Source organism: Amphiura filiformis, chromosome 9 (assembly GCF_039555335.1).
Source record: "Amphiura filiformis chromosome 9, Afil_fr2py, whole genome shotgun sequence".
Lineage (NCBI taxonomy): Eukaryota > Metazoa > Echinodermata > Ophiuroidea > Amphilepidida > Amphiuridae > Amphiura > Amphiura filiformis.
The window spans coordinates 8,630,263-8,647,959 of record NC_092636.1 but is presented as its reverse complement, the minus strand read 5'-3'; the positions used below and the strand labels follow the sequence as shown (position 1 = coordinate 8,647,959).

The 17,697-nt window shown below is 37.2% G+C and overlaps 1 protein-coding gene across 1 annotated transcript in view; it reads left to right on the top strand.

The window, feature by feature from the left end:
* Window positions 1-14,510, top strand: part of LOC140160583 (uncharacterized) — a 23,098-nt gene extending 8,588 nt beyond the window's left edge. The window contains 11 exon segments of the mRNA XM_072183824.1: window positions 4,010-4,296; window positions 5,077-5,168; window positions 5,985-6,106; window positions 7,817-7,953; window positions 8,286-8,459; window positions 8,959-9,046; window positions 10,987-11,067; window positions 11,766-11,885; window positions 12,556-13,108; window positions 13,111-13,265; window positions 13,646-14,510. Coding sequence (XP_072039925.1) covers window positions 4,010-4,296; window positions 5,077-5,168; window positions 5,985-6,106; window positions 7,817-7,953; window positions 8,286-8,459; window positions 8,959-9,046; window positions 10,987-11,067; window positions 11,766-11,885; window positions 12,556-13,108; window positions 13,111-13,265; window positions 13,646-13,741 — 1,905 coding nt within the window. The 3' untranslated portion in view covers window positions 13,742-14,510.
* The last annotated feature ends 3,187 nt before the right edge of the window (window positions 14,511-17,697 follow it).

Here is a 17,697-nt window from a genome sequence, read left to right as displayed (position 1 = left end):
ACCTATGGAAGAGCAAATTATCGATACACATAGTTATATACAAACAAGTAAACCTGCAAATGTGTGTCTCAACCCCATTAGCTCAGTTGGTAAAGCTGAAGCACCAGACTTTGGTACAATTTCATGTTTTCAAAGCGCTTGATATTAAGCACATAATACTATCAAGTTTTTACGGTATGGCATGTGGTTCTCTTCATGTACAGTGTAACTGTACTATGTGCAGGTCTACTTAGAAGGGCTAGGGGGGAAAGGGTGAGGGCGGCTTATTTTTGGCCTCGAGGTGGAATGGTCTTAGAGGGATAAGCACCTGTTAGTCCTATTCTCTGCACTGGTATCAATTTGTATTTTAAATCCATTTTAGACATACATATTACTGCAATCTTTTCTGAATGTATTTTGCTATTTTATATTTAACTGTTCTTATGATATTGTGTAATCACCAGTGTATAGAGTCTTATAAATAAAATAAAAATAAAAATAAAATGTACATGTGGTATCAATGTGACCTAGATAATAATGTTCATCGATCAATTCTTGAAGCAGTTAGGCAAACAACTTTGTAAAGAATATCTCTGCAAGTCTCTTTGGTACTTGTTATAGGTTATATGATTATTATAATTGGATGGTCACAATTTCCCCTTCACTTCAAATGTGGGGTCGATTAGCTATATCAAGAAGGGTATTTTGCAGCATGGGTATAAAAATCTGCATATTCTGATGCAACATTGCTGTAAGGAGCTCTTATCACAACATTTGAGCTTACACATGTATAAGCAGTGAGTAAAAGAGAGAAAGAAACTAGAAACCGCCGTTCCATAGAACGGGTACAAGCCGACTCTTGAACTTTGACCCCTATAACTTGACCCCTGGGTCACAGATGGGGTCAACTGCTCGTGCATTGTGCTTAGGATGTCATAAGAAATATTCCTGGGGAATTTTAGCTTAATCGGAACTTATACATGGATTTTGATTTTTTTTAAATTTTTGATTGACCTTTTGACCCCCTTAGTGACCTTTGACCTCAATGGAAAAAAACCCTTATGTACACCAACAAAATGCATTGTTCCAATTTTAATTAAAAAATTCTACTATGATTAGTTGTTGAGATAAAAATTCTTGAAGTTATTTAGCTAAAAACAGAAAGTGACCCCTTAATGACCTTTGACCCCCAAAATAAAAATACCATGCATACATCAGGTAACACTGATTCATGTATGATGGTTATATTACTCTGGTCTGTTTACATTTTGAGATAAAATTTTTTGAATATTTCGGTTTTTGACCGAAGTAACCCCTTATAATGACCTTTGACCCCAAAACTGTAGGCATCCTAAAGACCCTGGCTAGTAGCGATGCATGTGTGCTAAAGGCGACTCTCTGCTATATAATTTGTAAAGACAGTGATTTTTTGAATATTTTTAGCTTTCAGACCGGAAAGGACCCCTTAATGACCTTTGACCTCAATTCTTTTTGACAAGTTTTAAGCACTGCCACATGTTAATTCATATGCGGGTCACTCCATATCAAATCAAGGATGCGCCCCACCTGACCCCCTCAGATTTGCTTTATATTTTAGTCATATGTTGTACCTGTAAAAATATTAAAAACCTGCAAATTTGAGGTCTGTAGCTCTTACGGATTTTCTGTGGCAGGCATTTAAAGTTGGAGTAGGGAGGTCTAAATTTGGACCTAAAAGTTACCCCTTAAATAAATTTCATCTTTGGGAGTCTGTGCCTTCTTTATAAAAGGAAAGAGAGGTCTGAAACTTTGCATACACACTAACTGCATGCCCAATTTGTCAAAAATAAAAATAAAAAAAATCTGTAATTGTGCGTTGTGTCACGGGCTCATTAAATATGCAAGAAAAAAATGTAATGTTTTGTAAACTGGCAAGTTTAGCCCCCCTAAATTCACATTTTTTGTCAGATTAATTATTTTTTGTTGTCACCGATGCTATATATAGGATAAATACAATGCATACCCAAAAAATTGGGGTCACAACTCATTTACATTTCGAACAGCGCCCTCACGAAGATGAAATTTATTGCAAATTCAACATTTTCAGGGGGCCCAAAGTCGATGTGGTCCACCTTCAAAATTTATAAAACAACACTTTTATATAACTACTAGTCTTAAATTACAACTTTGCTAAGTCCCAGTAATTGTATAGGTTGACTTCATATAAAATGACAAGCCCAAAGTTGACCATTTTCTTATGATTGCATGTAGTGCAAATGTGCCGAATTCGGAAGGCTTGAAAGTCAAATTGGCCACAATATTAAAAATAAATGATTAGATGAGTAGTTATTGGCCCCATTTACTTGTATTTCCATTTCGTTTTCAATATATACAGATTTTCTATGGTAGCCATTTAAAGTTGGAGTGCAGCGCCCTCACGAAGATGTTTTGTAAACTGGCAAGTTTAGCCCCTAAATAAATTCACATTTTTGTCAGATTAATTTTTTTGTCACCGATGCTATATATAGGATAAATACAATGCATACCCAAAAAATTGGGGTCACAACTCATTTACATTTGAACAAGCGCCCTCACAAAGATGAAATTTATTGCAAATTCAACATTTTCAGGGGCCCAAAGTCGATGTGGTCAACCTTCAAAATTTATAAAACATCACTTTTATATGACTACTAGTCTTAAATTGCAACTTTGCTCAATCCCATTAATTTTATAGATTGACTTCATATAAAACGACAAGCCTAAAGTTGACCGTTTTCTTATGATTGCATGTACTGCAAATGTGCGAATTCGGAAGGTTTAAAAGTCAAAATGGCCACAATATTGAAAATAAATGACTAGATGCATAGTTATTGGCCCTATTTACTTTTATTTCCATTTTATTTTCAATATTGGGGCCAATTTGACTTTCAAGCCTTCCGAATTCGGCACATTTGCACTACATGCAATCATAAGAAAATGGTTAACTTTGGGCTTGTCATTTTATATGAAGTCAACCTATACAATTACTGGGACTTAGCAAAGTTGTAATTTAAGACTTGTAGTTATATAAAAGTGATGTTTTATAAACTTTGAAGGTGGACCACATCACTTTGGGCCCCTGAAAATGTTGAATGTGCAATAAATTCCATCTTCGTGAGGGCGCTGTTCAAATGTAAATGAGTTGTGACCCCAATTTTTTGGGTATGCATTGTATTTATCCTATATATAGCATCGGTGACAACAAAAAATAATTAATCGAACAAAAAAGTGAATTTAGTGATGCTAAACATACCAGTTTACAAAATAATACATTTTTTCTTGCATATTTAATGAGCCCGTGACACAACGCAAGCAATTACAGAATTTTTTTATTTTTTATTTTTGACAAATTGGGCATGCAGTTAGTGTGTATGCAAAGTTTCAGACCTCTCTTTCTTTTTATAAAGAAGGCACAAACGCCCAAAGATGAAAAAAGATTAAAGGGCAACTTTTGGGTCCAAATTTAGACTCCCCTACTCAAACTTTAAATGGCTGCCACAGAAAATCCGTAAGAGCTACAGACCTCAAATTTGCAGGTTTTAATATTTTTACAGGTACAACATATGACTAAAATATAAATCAAATCTGAGGGGGTCAGGTGGGCGCCTCCTTGATTTGATATGGAGTGACCCATGCATGAGTCACATGATCATTGCATGTAATTTGTGGAAGAAGTAGCATTTTTGTGAAATCACATTTTGACCATTATAGCTAGGTCAAAGGTCACAGCAAGGTCAAAGTCAAATGGAAGCTTTGGCCTAGCCCAGTGGTCTTTTGGGTCAAGTTTGGTTGAAATCTGTCGATCCCTTGCGGAGCTAGATGCAGTTGATTGGTTGCCAGAAGAAAGAAGAAGAAGAAGAAGAAGAAAGAAAGAATTGGAAGAAGACAGAACAAGCCGACGTTCCGTCGTCGGCTTGTAACAATACATTTTCAGAAACCATTTGCTTCTTTTCCAATTAGTGTTCTTTTGTTCTGGTATAAAAATGATAATGATATTTTCTTCCACATTCAGATCAGAGGACTGCAAGGTGTCCCCAACCAAACTTCATCAGAGACAGAAGCAAAACTGGAAAAGATACAGCAGCAATTGAATGCGCTGCAAATACATCTTCGACCCAACTCGGCAATACATGTACCCAAATCTGATGGTGATGTAGCTGCTGCTAAAGCCCAGAAAAAGAGAGCTGAGTCTGCACCCATGGGGAAAGGCCATAGAAGAACAAGAACTAAGTCTTTATCTAAACAGGACCTGCTTAAAGAAGTCAAGAAACAGAAGGAAAAACACAGGAAAGAAATTAAGTGAGTGTATAACAAAAATTACATAATCTGCTTCAATTTTAAAAACAAAATCAGGTTAAATGATCAATGAGACTGAAATGGGTTATTCCTGTTGAAATCAATACAAGCCCTGTGGAAGACATAACCTTAATCTCCCATGCAGGGGGTGTGAATTTTAAATGGAGTCACCCATTCAGGTAACCCCATTTGAAATTCACACTCCCTGTGTAGAAGATAAAGGTCATACACATGGGGTGTATGGAATTGATCTGGGATAGCCCAACGTAGAGCAGTCAGAATAGCAAAGGACTAAGACACAGACAAACTGCAAACAGTCAAAGTCTCAGCATCACCCGATAATGAGGGCCGATCGTTCCGCTATGCACATATCGCATATTTTTACGGTCTTTCGCTTAAACGCAAAGATTCGCAATGCTCTATCACGTATACACTAAGGCATGCAACACTGGCGATCGAACGATCGGTTCTCATGAATATGCGAGAATCCACAGCATACAATGCACAGGGACTTTGACTATTTGAAAATGGTCTGTATTAGTCTGGGGTAATATCATTGTTTAAAATTGATTTATTTTTTTTCTGTGGTGGAGGGCAAGAAATATGTAGGGGAAAATTTGTCTAAAATTTAGCATTTTTGGCTTTAAAATTGGAAATTTTGTTTGACTGTGGACAAATTGGAGCGGAGGCAATGCCCAAGAATGCCCACTATGAGATTGAAGGCTGCATCAGTAGTAATCTATATATTATGTCAATATCCCATATGTTATGCTATTTTTCTAGGATGTTGGAATCAGAATTAAGTCGTCTTAAGTATCGTGATCCAGTCCAAAGCTGTGAGCTACCTGAAGAAGACATTATCTTTGATGAAACAGGTATTTGCCTATTTGTTTACATTTATGAGCTGGTCTGTGCATTGACAGTAGTTATCTATTAATAGGTAACGGGTTGGCGCAGTGATAGCAGTTTACCTCCTGCTTGAAGCTCTGCATATCCTAGTTAGATACAATGTATTCAGGAAGGGCATTCCATATATTGGCTGAAAAGGGAGAAATGATCTCCTTCTTAGATACAAGTTTTTGTGTACTTTTTTACAAATTCGAAGTCAAAAGATTTAGCAATGTTATAATTTACTGTAAGTGAATCCTCCACTTTAAGCCTTTTACTGAAAAAGAACCACCTGCAATGTAAATTGGGACAAATCAGTTTTCCAGAGTTTTCCCGAGTGTTGAAATAGCCTTAAGAAAACATCATGTTTTCTTCACAGGAGGAACTCAATTTCTTAACAACAGCTGATGGTTGAAATCAGCCTTGCGTGATCTCTCGATCTCTAAGAAAAACGACGAGTTTAAGTGTCTGGGACTCACATACTCTCGACAGAAAACAAAAGTAAAATCATTAGCAATAATCTACCTCTCACAGTTTGGTAGAATTGCAGGATTGACCACAACTAATCATGACGGATCCAAATTCTAGCCAAAATCATGCAAATGTCTGATCACTTTAATCTTTAACTTCGCTTTTTGTTCTGTTGAGCAAGACAAAGCGTGATCAGATTTCTATTCTGTAGTGTAAGATCTGCAGTTTTTGTTATGCTGCATGTAGTATAGAGCTTGCTGATGTAATGTCTGTTTTTGTCATTACCAACATTATTTTTTACTATCATCATTGGTATTATTTTGTGATTTCAGCTGTTCTTGGTGAGGGCACATTCTCTCAAGTTTTCTCAGGGAATTTCAATGGTTCAGAAGTAGCCATCAAAAGACTCAAGATCCCCATACAAGAAGCCGATCATAATTATTTTGCAGAAGAGGTAATTCATGTCAATCAATCAAGCATAACTTTTGTAAATTTCATAATGTTGTTATTGCCATTGCTATTATTTTTGTAAAGTGATTTTAGATAATTAAAAAAATACCGTACTGACGCGAGTATAGTCCCACCTTCGAGTAAAGTCCCACCCCCAAATTTTCGGAAAAAAAAAAAAAAAAAAAAAATTCAATGCATTTTGAAATCATTAATAGACTATGACATGAATACAAATTATCAATTTTCATATTAAAAATACAAAATATCTTGAAATTTTTTTTTTTTTTTTTTTTTAGGTCAACCATGAATGATCCTAGCATTTAGGTCTAGGTCCAGGGACACTACAAAACCGAAAAAATTAAAAAATTTAAAAAAAAAAATTTTATTTATTTTTTTTTTTTGATTCGAGTATAGTCCCACCCCCCAATTTTGAAAAATGTTCACCCAAAAACGGGGTGGGACTATACTCGCGTCAGTACGGTATATGGTAAAGTCGATAATCTGACTAAAAGTGGACAAATGTGACTCCTCGCCACAACTGAGCCCGGATGTCGCCAATCATCATTTTTGAGATATTCAACCAAAATATTCTGCTTGAAATTAGCTTTAAAATGATGTATATCATGTCTATAGTACTTGACATTTAAGTAGTGAAAAATCAATAAAACAGTCAATAAATCCTTTCTTTCCTATTGTTTATTGTTAAGTTCGATGGAGCATATCTCAATAGTGGCACTGGCGACATCCGGGCTCAGTTGTTGAGGAGTCACAAATATGCTGTGATATATGAAAACCCTTCACATGTTGCATTATCCTATTTTGTTTTATAAAGCTTAAAACTCTCTAGCTATTTCTTTAACTTTTTTTTTTTCAATCCTTTTTTGCTCATAACTTTTGATGATGAAGTCACAGGTACAAAATGAAAACAGTTCTAAAAAGATTTTTAAATTTCCATGTTTTTGATCTACATAACTCAAAAATCAAAAATGTCACCATGTGAAGGGTTTTCACAGATCACATCACAAATATTACCATACAAATTATTTGAATTACAGATTCAGGAAGAACAAAGTAGAGACTGCTGTATGTAATTATTATTAGGTATAGTTTGATCAGCTCGTAATAGGCAGCAAATATTAGGCTTTTACCACTACGCCGAAAAGTAGACACACGCTAAAAGTGCTATTAGTTGACCTGTCTGGTCTATATTTTGTATGTTAAAGAAAGTAGACAAAAGTATAGGATTTGAATTAATAATTTGTGATGCTTCTGGCAAGATGTCACAAGGCAATTCTCAAAATAAAATATTTTGATATTAATCCGCGATGTTATTAGGCCCGCCGATTACGAGCTGATCAAAGTATACATGGCATAATATTGAGTACTTTGTTCGTAACCAATCACATATAAAAATGCTTTTTCAAGGGATATTACTATGATTGTTTACATGTAGTAGTTAGTACCATTAAACTTCCTAACCCACATGAAATAATAATTCCATGTTTACAATCAAAATGAGATAGCTGTCGCGCCAACTTGAGGTACCGATGAATATGACCTTCATGCACATTTTACACTGTAACTCAGAATACAATTTAGCACATTTACGGCTCATTCGTGCTGTACGGTCACATATACACAATATTACCAAGTCTCATTTTTTTCACCAATTATAACCCGAACAAACTTTAATATCACTCTGTCCGTTTCCTAGGTGAGTCTCTTACACGAGCTGCGCCATCCAAGGGTGGTGTTACTTCTAGGTGTGTGTACTACAGGAAGATTACCTCTGATGGTGTTAGAATACATGGCAGGAGGGAGTCTATACCATTATCTACATGATAGTGATAGGTAAGAAACTGTAATTTCTCTACTTTTTAGCTAATTTCTGTACTTACAGGTGCAGAAATTATCGACAAATATTTGAATATGGCTTCGTCAATACTGCTGTTTTCCTCATTTTTTGCCAAATTTTTCATTTAAAATAAAAACTAATAACAATCGTAATGAATTATTCTTCACTTTTAAGTAATTTCTTCGCAATTTTGCTGTGATCACTGAATGGGCTTTTAACAAATACATATGAAGTCAATTGTGATCGAAAGTTGTTATGATCAAGTTTACCTGTAAAATCTTTTGCCAAGTCTTTAACTAACTCACCTTACATATTTTGTATCCTATAGGCCATCATTGGATCATGTAGGGTATTACCAGATAGCACGCGATATATGCCTTGGAATGAACTACCTACACAGGCACAGACCTGTGGTATTACACCTTGATCTGAAACCAATGAATGTCTTACTTGGTACCTATGGAAGGGCAAAGATTGCAGACTTTGGATTCTCTAAGCTCAGGTAAATTCGCCATTTTGAAGTTTGAAGTTCAAGATTTCTTTTCATGAAAGTTCATCTTTGTTGGTATATTGAAGTTTAATACTTTTGATCCAAATGCAATCCTATCTCACAGAATTTTCAGATGGTATCTCCATCTTTCATCAGCGAGATTGTGATGTTGATCAACATCACAATCTCAGTCTCGCTGATGAAAGATGGAGTAACCATCTGAAAATTCCGAGAGGTGGTGATAACTTTCTAGTGTTTGGATCAAAAGTTTTAAATTTTAATCATGTAAACTTTTTGTGAGAATGTATGTGACACATTCTTAGGGGAATAAGGTCATTCGGATGCTCTTTCCACTGAGCTGTCGAGGCTTGATGGCATTGACAGAGGAAAGCCCTGAAAACCAGTGCAAAACCTCAAGTACAAGTACTCAACTTTGTCAACATGCCCAGATGTCTCACTGCAAGAATGGGTAAATTGATTTCTTTATATTTTGTGTGTTATGTACATACAGGCATGAAGCAGGCTCAGGGAAAGTGAGAGGCACTCCTGCATGGATGGCACCTGAACTCCTGGAGAATGCTACAGAGTTGACACCAAAGGTAAAATTTGTAATTTCCTGCTACCAGATATGCATGTGATATAAATATGTAGTGCATAAGCAGGCTTTAAAATATTTTGCTATGCGGACAACATGCAGATAGAAGCACAACATAATCGTAACCCTGCTACGCGAGCGGTCGAATTCGACGGTATCGTGATCGCAAAATGCGATGCAATTTCCATCAACTGCTATGCACTTTTCCAAAATGCATAGCTAAAAGTGCTATACATAAATTTGAGCTAAATTCCACGTCGTATTTACCTCAAAAGTTCCCTAACGCATCGCAATTTGCGAGCCAACTTACACATCGCATTTTACCTCAAAACATGTGGGGATATCCCTCAAGCTAGCAATGTTAAAAGCCCCAGGTAATTTTGGTGGTTCCCGAATCTGTTAAGCTCTTGCAATTGACCTTTTCGGTAAATCCCATAACCCTTTGCGAGTATACCTAAGAACTTCGTCATTTTCAAATCCACGCTCTGCGCCGATCGCACACCGTTTATCGTACATCGTTACTGCGCATTGCAAGTCGGCGTGACGTAAAATGACGAGTTCTCAGGTGTGCTCGCAAAGGGTTATGGGATTTACCGAAAAGGTCAATAGCAAAATTACGTCTGTCAAATCAACAGCTATCAGCAAAAACCTGACCTCTGACCGTTGCTAGGAGATGTTTTCAAGTAGTTTCAAGACCCCTGAAGCTGTATATACCACTGCGCATCAAAAATTGTTTATATGTTTACTGAGCATCGGTTTCAAAATACCCACTTTCTCTCCCTTTACGTCGCGATAATGAGCTCATGAATAATTAATGAGGGAAATGTCAATGGCGATATTACACATAAATTTTGACTTCTTGAAAACAATCGTGAATTCTGATGGCTTTTAATCATAAAATCCAGCACAAACATGAATTTATTGATGATAAATAAATGATGAACACATACAACCTGTATTTTCTTGGATATATTTGATATTTTATTAGCAACAAAGTGAGTTTGGGAAATGTGTGTGATGCGCGAATACTTATTGGCGGCGGCGGCGCGGCAGTGATAGCCGAGATTTGATGACAATGACAGAAGTTGTAGATTTGCTACGCAAACACAAATATTGCATCGCCAAATGCTACACATTTTTATTTTTGCATAGCAAAATAACTGCTATGCAAAATTTGGAAACTGCTACACAAACATGTGTTTTGCATAGCACGAACAGCTATGCAAAAAGAATTGACTGAATTCGAACCCTGCTGCTACGATAATTGCCCTAGTTTTTTTTTTTAAAAAAAAAAAAAAAAGTACAAAATATGGTTCAAGCATGCATCAGTTATGTAATCACCCTAATTATTTTGGATTATTCCCTTTAATCTGTATCATTATCATTTGTTCTTGTATAAAAATTGGTGAATAAATATGTGTAAACACATGCGTGAACCATATTTAGTACTTCCTTCTCAAAATTACTAAAAATGACTTAGGCAATTATCATAGCAGGCTGACGAAATGTTATTTGATACATAACTTGATGCACTTGTCAGCAGCAACATATACCCCTTATTTTAGTGACATCCAAGCAAATCCAATCAAACATTTAATGGTCGAAGGGGACAATGAGCCGGTAGTATCTCCATAGGATTATTGTACAGCCCTATAGCTAGTCTTGGTCTGGTTTAGAGTCCTTTCTTGACAGTTGCTTACAAAGATGTGGTGTCTAGATGTGTAACAGCCAACCACTAACAATGTGAGAACATTCATAAACCTACATTGTGGATGATTTAAATTGGCCGCTACTTGAGATGAGTCTGGTATTTATTCCTAGCTATATGTAAAAATAGATACATGTAGCAACCGACAAGTTCATCCTTTGGTTATGATTGTACACAAATGATTGAAAACAAATAAATATTTGAATGTTTATTTTGTGTATTTTTCTATACAACAGGTTGATGTGTATAGTTTTGCCATCATTTTATGGGAGATGCTGACAAGAGATAGCCCATATGAGGGACTATCAGTCTTTCAGGTAAGCTATATACCTAAATAGTTAATCACATAGTTCTTAACTAGTTAGTGATACCTACCTGTAAAATATCTAAACATTCAAATTTTAAATTGCTTGTATAAAGCCTGAATTTGGTATCATATAGACCATACCTATAATTGGCACTTTCCTTCTGTTGATAGGGTGAACATCGATATATCATATTATAAAATAACAAAAGCAAGGGAAAGAAGGGTATCACATGATATAAAATGTGACACGATCAAGGGAAATGAGTCAGATGTCGCTAATATTGATTTTGAGATATTGGCAAAGAAAGTGTCAAAATTCTTTTGTTTTATATTGTTTTCAGCGATTGATAAATTGATGTAACTTTGCTAAGAAAAGTCGTATCAACATGGGCTTTTCAGTTTCAGAAAGCTCTAAATGTCCTCTTTAGAAACATGTAAGACTCATTTTCGACCGGGGTCGACATGTGACTCATTCCCCTTGATCACGTCACAAATAACAAAATAATCATGTGATACCCTTCTTGACCTCACTTTTGCTACCCTATGATATGTGATGTCGATGTCCACCCCATCAATGGCAGGAAAATGCCAATAGAGAAGCAGTCTATAGAAGGGTCTCTGTGAGAACCCTTGTATTTTTAAATAATTTAATGCCACTTGGGTTCTGATTCCATTAATTGATAGCAAGATTTGTTTTCTTTTGTCCAGGTTCTCGAGCGAGTCCGACGTAATAAGCGTCTTGAGATTCCATCGTCTTGCCCTGAGCCATTGAGAAGACTTATCTGTGCCTGCTGGGAGCATAAGCCAAATAAGAGGCCATCCTTCAAGGTAAATTGGCAACTTCTGTGTTCTTCCAATCATGTCAAATGTTCATAATGTGTGTATTGCTTTTCACTGTAGTTCATTACAGCTTATTTATGCTCATTTACCTGGCTAAAATTATGAACAACAGAATGAATAACGAATTCCGTTTTACAAAATTGTATATTTTAGGCATCCTCTTCATAATTACCTAGTGCTGCTTATTGGCTGCTTATGTGATCAGTCAGTCAGTTTTTCCACAAGAATGTACTAACCACTGCCAGGGTTTGAACCCACCACCTCTTGCACTATTATAGTTGAACGCCTTATGGATTGAGCTGACTTGTCTAGTGGTGCCATTGAAATAACTTAAAATAAGCCAGTGTTACTTGCTGCTTGCTTAGGCCAACTTGACATGTCCAGTCAGACTCCGCTGCTGGCTCTCCAAACTACTCTGTTCTGAATGCAGCTCACGATGTATTGTCTCTCTAGTCCTGTATCCTTGGCTACATGTAGTCCTACTGTGGTTGTCCAGTGTACAGCTTTTTTTATCCATGGAATTGTGTAAAATTTTCGAATATTTGTTTTCTCAGGCTGCGTATGTAATAGTTTGATACAAAATGAAATATAATGAAAAAATGAAATGAACAAAACTAGTGGTCAGCTATGATATATATGTTTGATTATCTGTTTGCAGGACATTTTGATCAGCCTTGAAGGTCTGTCTTTCCCACCGGAATGGAAAGCTCTCCTGAATGCAGCAGGCATTCCCCGGGAGACGATGGAAGATCCCACCTCAGCACGCAACATCATCTCCTTGGTAAACCAATCCATGCATATGAGTCAGAAGCAACTTGACCAGATGGCTCTCGAGTCTCATACACAACTTATGAAGGCGTGTCACATGGACATCCCAGAAGCTGTGGAAGAGGCTAGTGGTGATCATGACAACCTAGGTGTGGTGGACTCTGTCGAAGATGTTGGAAGCATCCCGCTAGGAGGTATGGAGGACAGTGGATATGATGATGATACAGGTTTACTGAAGCATAGTGCTCGAGGTGCTTTGTCATCAAGAAGAGCAGGATTTAATACAGTGAGGTCGACTCAACCCGCCATACCCCAAGCCCCACCACCACCAGCAATAGCACTTCACCACACAAATCCTACCCCTAGTGCCTTAATGGTCCAGTCCAAGACATTACGCAAGACATCAACCAAGACCAAACAACATGGGGCACTAAACTCTCCTGATGGGGTTTAGCTCAATTTCAGTTGGATGCTGCTGCATTGACCAATCAGAGAGAGAAGCTAAGAACCACCACACGAGGGCCTCATCCTAGTCAACTTGCTGATCTTGGTATTGCACCTGAAACGAAGCTGATAAGTATCGCTGATATACTCAAAAAGGTAAGTAAGTCATAAGTTTACAAATTATCAGTTGGGAATCATATTGATAATGATCTAAAATTTGCCAATATTTTCCCTTGTTAGTCCGAATAGTTATTAGTCCGATAACCCTAAGCCTAAATTTAGCCCTAACCCTACCATATAACCTTATAACCTAAGTCCTAATCCTAACCTTAAACCTAAATAGAACCCTAACCTATTCCTAAACATAAATCTGCCCCTAACCCTAACCCTAGTCTAACCTGATCCCTAACCCTAATCCTAACCTAAAATACCTTAAACTCAAGAACTAACGATCCGTCGGACAAACCTGTTATTATTATTCCTGCTCACTCTTATACTCCATTACAATTATGTTTTTTTACCATCTTTTTGTTTAGGCTGTGAATTCAAGACATGTTGCACTGAAGGAGGATTTACAGAGTAAGGAGGAGCTACATCCAGATAGCATGTGGTCTATGGATAGTCCAAGATAACAAGGGAGGTGGCACACTGCAAAGAATAGCTGCAGATCGCAAGGTTACAATAGTGAGTTGTGAGATGGGAAAAAGTTGGATGAAAATTATGAAATAAATGAGCTATTCCAGTTGAAATCCAATGTGATATTCTACATAATGAGTGTGAATTGGGATTACCTGAATGGGTGACTCCATTTGAAATCTGCACCCCTGTGTGGGAGATTAATGTCATGTCTTTCATCGGGGGTGTATGGATTTCAAAGGGAATAGCCCATTATTGGATTTGATTTAGTAAATTCTTGTAAAAATTATAGCAATAAACTGGTGTAAAATGTTGCTGCATTTTTGTACATCTTGCCTTAGCTTCTCAAGTGTGTATGAGTGACGTAATACTCCAGTATATTCTGAGTAGTGCTAATGAATTGAGTATAATGTCAGTCATTAATGCTCTGAAAGCAAGGCGAAATATCAAGGGCTTAGAACCAGAACTAGATGCTGTAAAAGTAAATTTCTGTGCTACTGCGAAAGTAACAAAAGATGAAGATTTCCCATGTGTGAATGTCAGGTAGCATAGAATTGCAAATTTAAACACTAAGTGAAACATCAAAACACATCAAAAATTAATCTCACTAACATGTCCAATTTTACAATATGTGTCAAATTGATTTTTTGAGTTTATAAGAACTTTGTTTTATTCCAGCAAACTCAAAGCTCCAATTCTTCTTTGATGTAATTTTAAAAGACATAGGCACCTCTGGCAGTGCATTCATGTTGGAATAGTGGACATACTTGTTATGCTTGCATAATTCACAAGCGCAAAGCGCACATTCTACACCATTCTATATCAATCCACAATGTTGTGATACAGACTAACTTCAAAAAGTCAAAGTCTCGGCATCGCCCTATAATGAAGGCCAATCGTTCCATGAAGTGTGACGGACAAAATTGCTACTCACATACGGCATATTTCTATGGTCTTTTGCGTTTGACACGCAATGCTTTATTGCATATGCGAAAGCATACCAAGCTGGCGTGATTGTTAGACACACACGATCAAATGATCGGCACTCATGAATATACAAGAATTCGCAGCATACAAAGCACCCATACATTGACTGTGTTGATGGATAGTCTGTAGTAGTCTGTGGTTATGAGTCTTGGCATTTATAAGCTGAACAAAGTATAAGCCCTTTGATATGTAATAATACACAATCAAGCAAAATGAGTCATTTTGTCAAGCACAATTTTATTTGTCATTTAATACGCTTATTACATTTAAAGGCTTTTAAGGGGGTACTACACCCCTCGATAAATTTGTGTCTATTTTTGCATTTTTCTCAAAAACTATTAACACAGTGGTAACAAAAGTTATGTATATTATAGGGGCAAGGAATCCAATTACTACACTGGAATTTCAGTGACCCAAGACAAGAGGTTTGTTATTTATGATAAGAAAAGAGGTACCACTAGGATGTACCTCATTTCCTATCATATATACTGAACCGCTTGTCTTGCATCACTGAAATTTCAGTGTAGTAATTGGATTCCTTGCCCCAATAATATATATTACTTTTGTTACCACTGTGTTATTATTTTTGAGAAAAATGCAAAAATAGTCACATATTTACCACAGGGGTGTAGTACCCCCTTAAATACTGTAATGTTATGCTTGTAGATTAACCCTAATCCCTGGATGAAAAATCAGTGAAAAAAATGGGTTTTTAGGACACACACCTAACTGCTTTTTTGGCGGTGGTGTTTGGAAGAAGGAAAGGAGATGAAGAACAAAGTTTTTGTTGTCCTTTCTGCCCGGTTTTGAACCACCGACATATATCGGGTGTGGAGCACGCTACCTGTGACAGTGACCCACATGTGGCGGCCTTTATGTGCCTATATAATGTCATCGGATTCTTTTGCGATCACACCAATCGGCATGCTTGGGTTGCCAGGGGCTTCATGCTGTTGTATATTTTGTTGTGCTGTAGCATTTTGTGGCACTCAAGGCGGTCAGGGTCAAACAGGACCGTTCTCAGGGATTTTGCCGCCCAAGGCAAAGCGTCTCCCTGCCGCCCCAACAAAGCATACCAAAAAAGGGGATTACCCCCTTGAAAACTCATCAGTTTTGACCTATTTGTATACTGCCCATTTTTTCTTTTTATCCGCCCTCATTTTTTCTTTCTCCATTCCCGTTTTTTATTTTTTCACCTTTTTTGCGCTGCTCTGCATTTTTGCCGCCCTAGGCTACCGCCTTACCTGGCCTAATGGTCGGAACGGCCCTGGGGTCAAAGACTACAAAATGGTGCCAATCTTATCATAAGGCAAGACAAGACCCAGGTAAATCATCAAGTAAAACTATCCAAGGACTACCATTAACAGAAGCAGAGTGTTGTGATGAACTTTTTGAATTGCTTTTTGTAATTATTTTTATGGAAGACATGATCTTCAGAGTGTGAATTTCAAATGGGGTTACCTGAGTGGGTGACTGACTCCATTTGAAATCTACACCCCCTGTGTGGGAGATTAAGGTCATGTCTTCCATAGGGGGTGGGAATTCAACTGGAATAGCCCAAGTGACTCATTCTGCTTGATCATGTCATAAATTATGTAAGTTAGATAGCATGTCTATTTTGTATCCATACCTGTGTCTTACTGAAATCTTTGATATCATAATACAGTACTTTCTGATGTAATTTAATGTCTTCATACACAGCCAAATTCCTTCTCTATTGGTTACCTCTAATAGGGTGTCACATGTTCAATTCTCCCTATTCAAATCTCTGGTTGCACTTTTTAAATGTGGGTGGATGAACTTTTAGTTTCTAATGTGTTCCTTGGAGCATCCATGGCATACATCATGACATACACATGGTGTTGAGAGTACCCTTGGTGTACTTGTAGCGTATCTCGTTAGTAGCCAATTACCTATGCATTTAGACTAGCAACCTTTTGAGAGGCATATATATTCATCATAGGGTGGCACATAAAGGAGTGATCTGGCTGTGTATTTGCTTCTTGTGAAATCTTGCTAGGATTTTGTTAGAAATGAACTTTCCACCTGTTTTTTATACCTGTTTTTGAAATGAATAGGTTTGTAGGATTTTATATTGTGAATAATGTTTGAAGTGTAATATCCAAATCCAAATACCAAACACATTGTGTGCTTCTAAATGCAAGAGTGCTATAAATGTCGGTTATCGCATTTTCACCATAGAGGTTAGACTAAAGGACATTGGACTCCAAATGTTTATACCATGTTACTCATGAAAGGTGAAAAGAATGCACTATCTATTTGATTGACTTTTTCAGTAAATCTCATAATTCTTCGCAATTAGACCTGAGATGTCGTCATTTGACGTCATGCTGACTTGCAATGCACAGTAACGATGTTTGCTAAACGATGTGCACATCGACGTGACATCAAATTTACGACATCTCAGGTTTACCTGCAATGGCTTATGGGATTTAGCGAAAAAGATCAATTGTTTCACTGTCAAACTTTGATTTGTATAATCTTTTCCAAGGTTCCTTTTAAGCGTTAACCATCGCGTATATATATGCACGACGTCAAGCGTGTGCATAGTGCCTTGTGCAAAATAATGTGCGCTGGATGGTTAGCAGTACGCTTAATTTGTCAAAGGAAATCTGCACAATATTCTAGCGAGTACTTGCTTGCTTGCCATGTGTGTATAATGCATTGTGCAGTTCATGCAAACTAGTCACTACATGTGCAAACGTTTGCCACACTTGTGAACGTAAAGAATGTTAATTATCATTCAATTTTGGGCCGTTGCCAAGAGGTACACTATTTATGTCTCAATGTGTGATAATTCAAATTGTGCGGGGGCATGGTGGCGAAGCGGTACAGGCTCTACCTCGCAATCAGAGGGTTGCGAGTTTGAGCCCCGGCGGTGCCATCGTGTTGGGCAAGGCACTTTACCTCACTTGCCTCTCTCTACCCAGGGGTGAAATGGGGA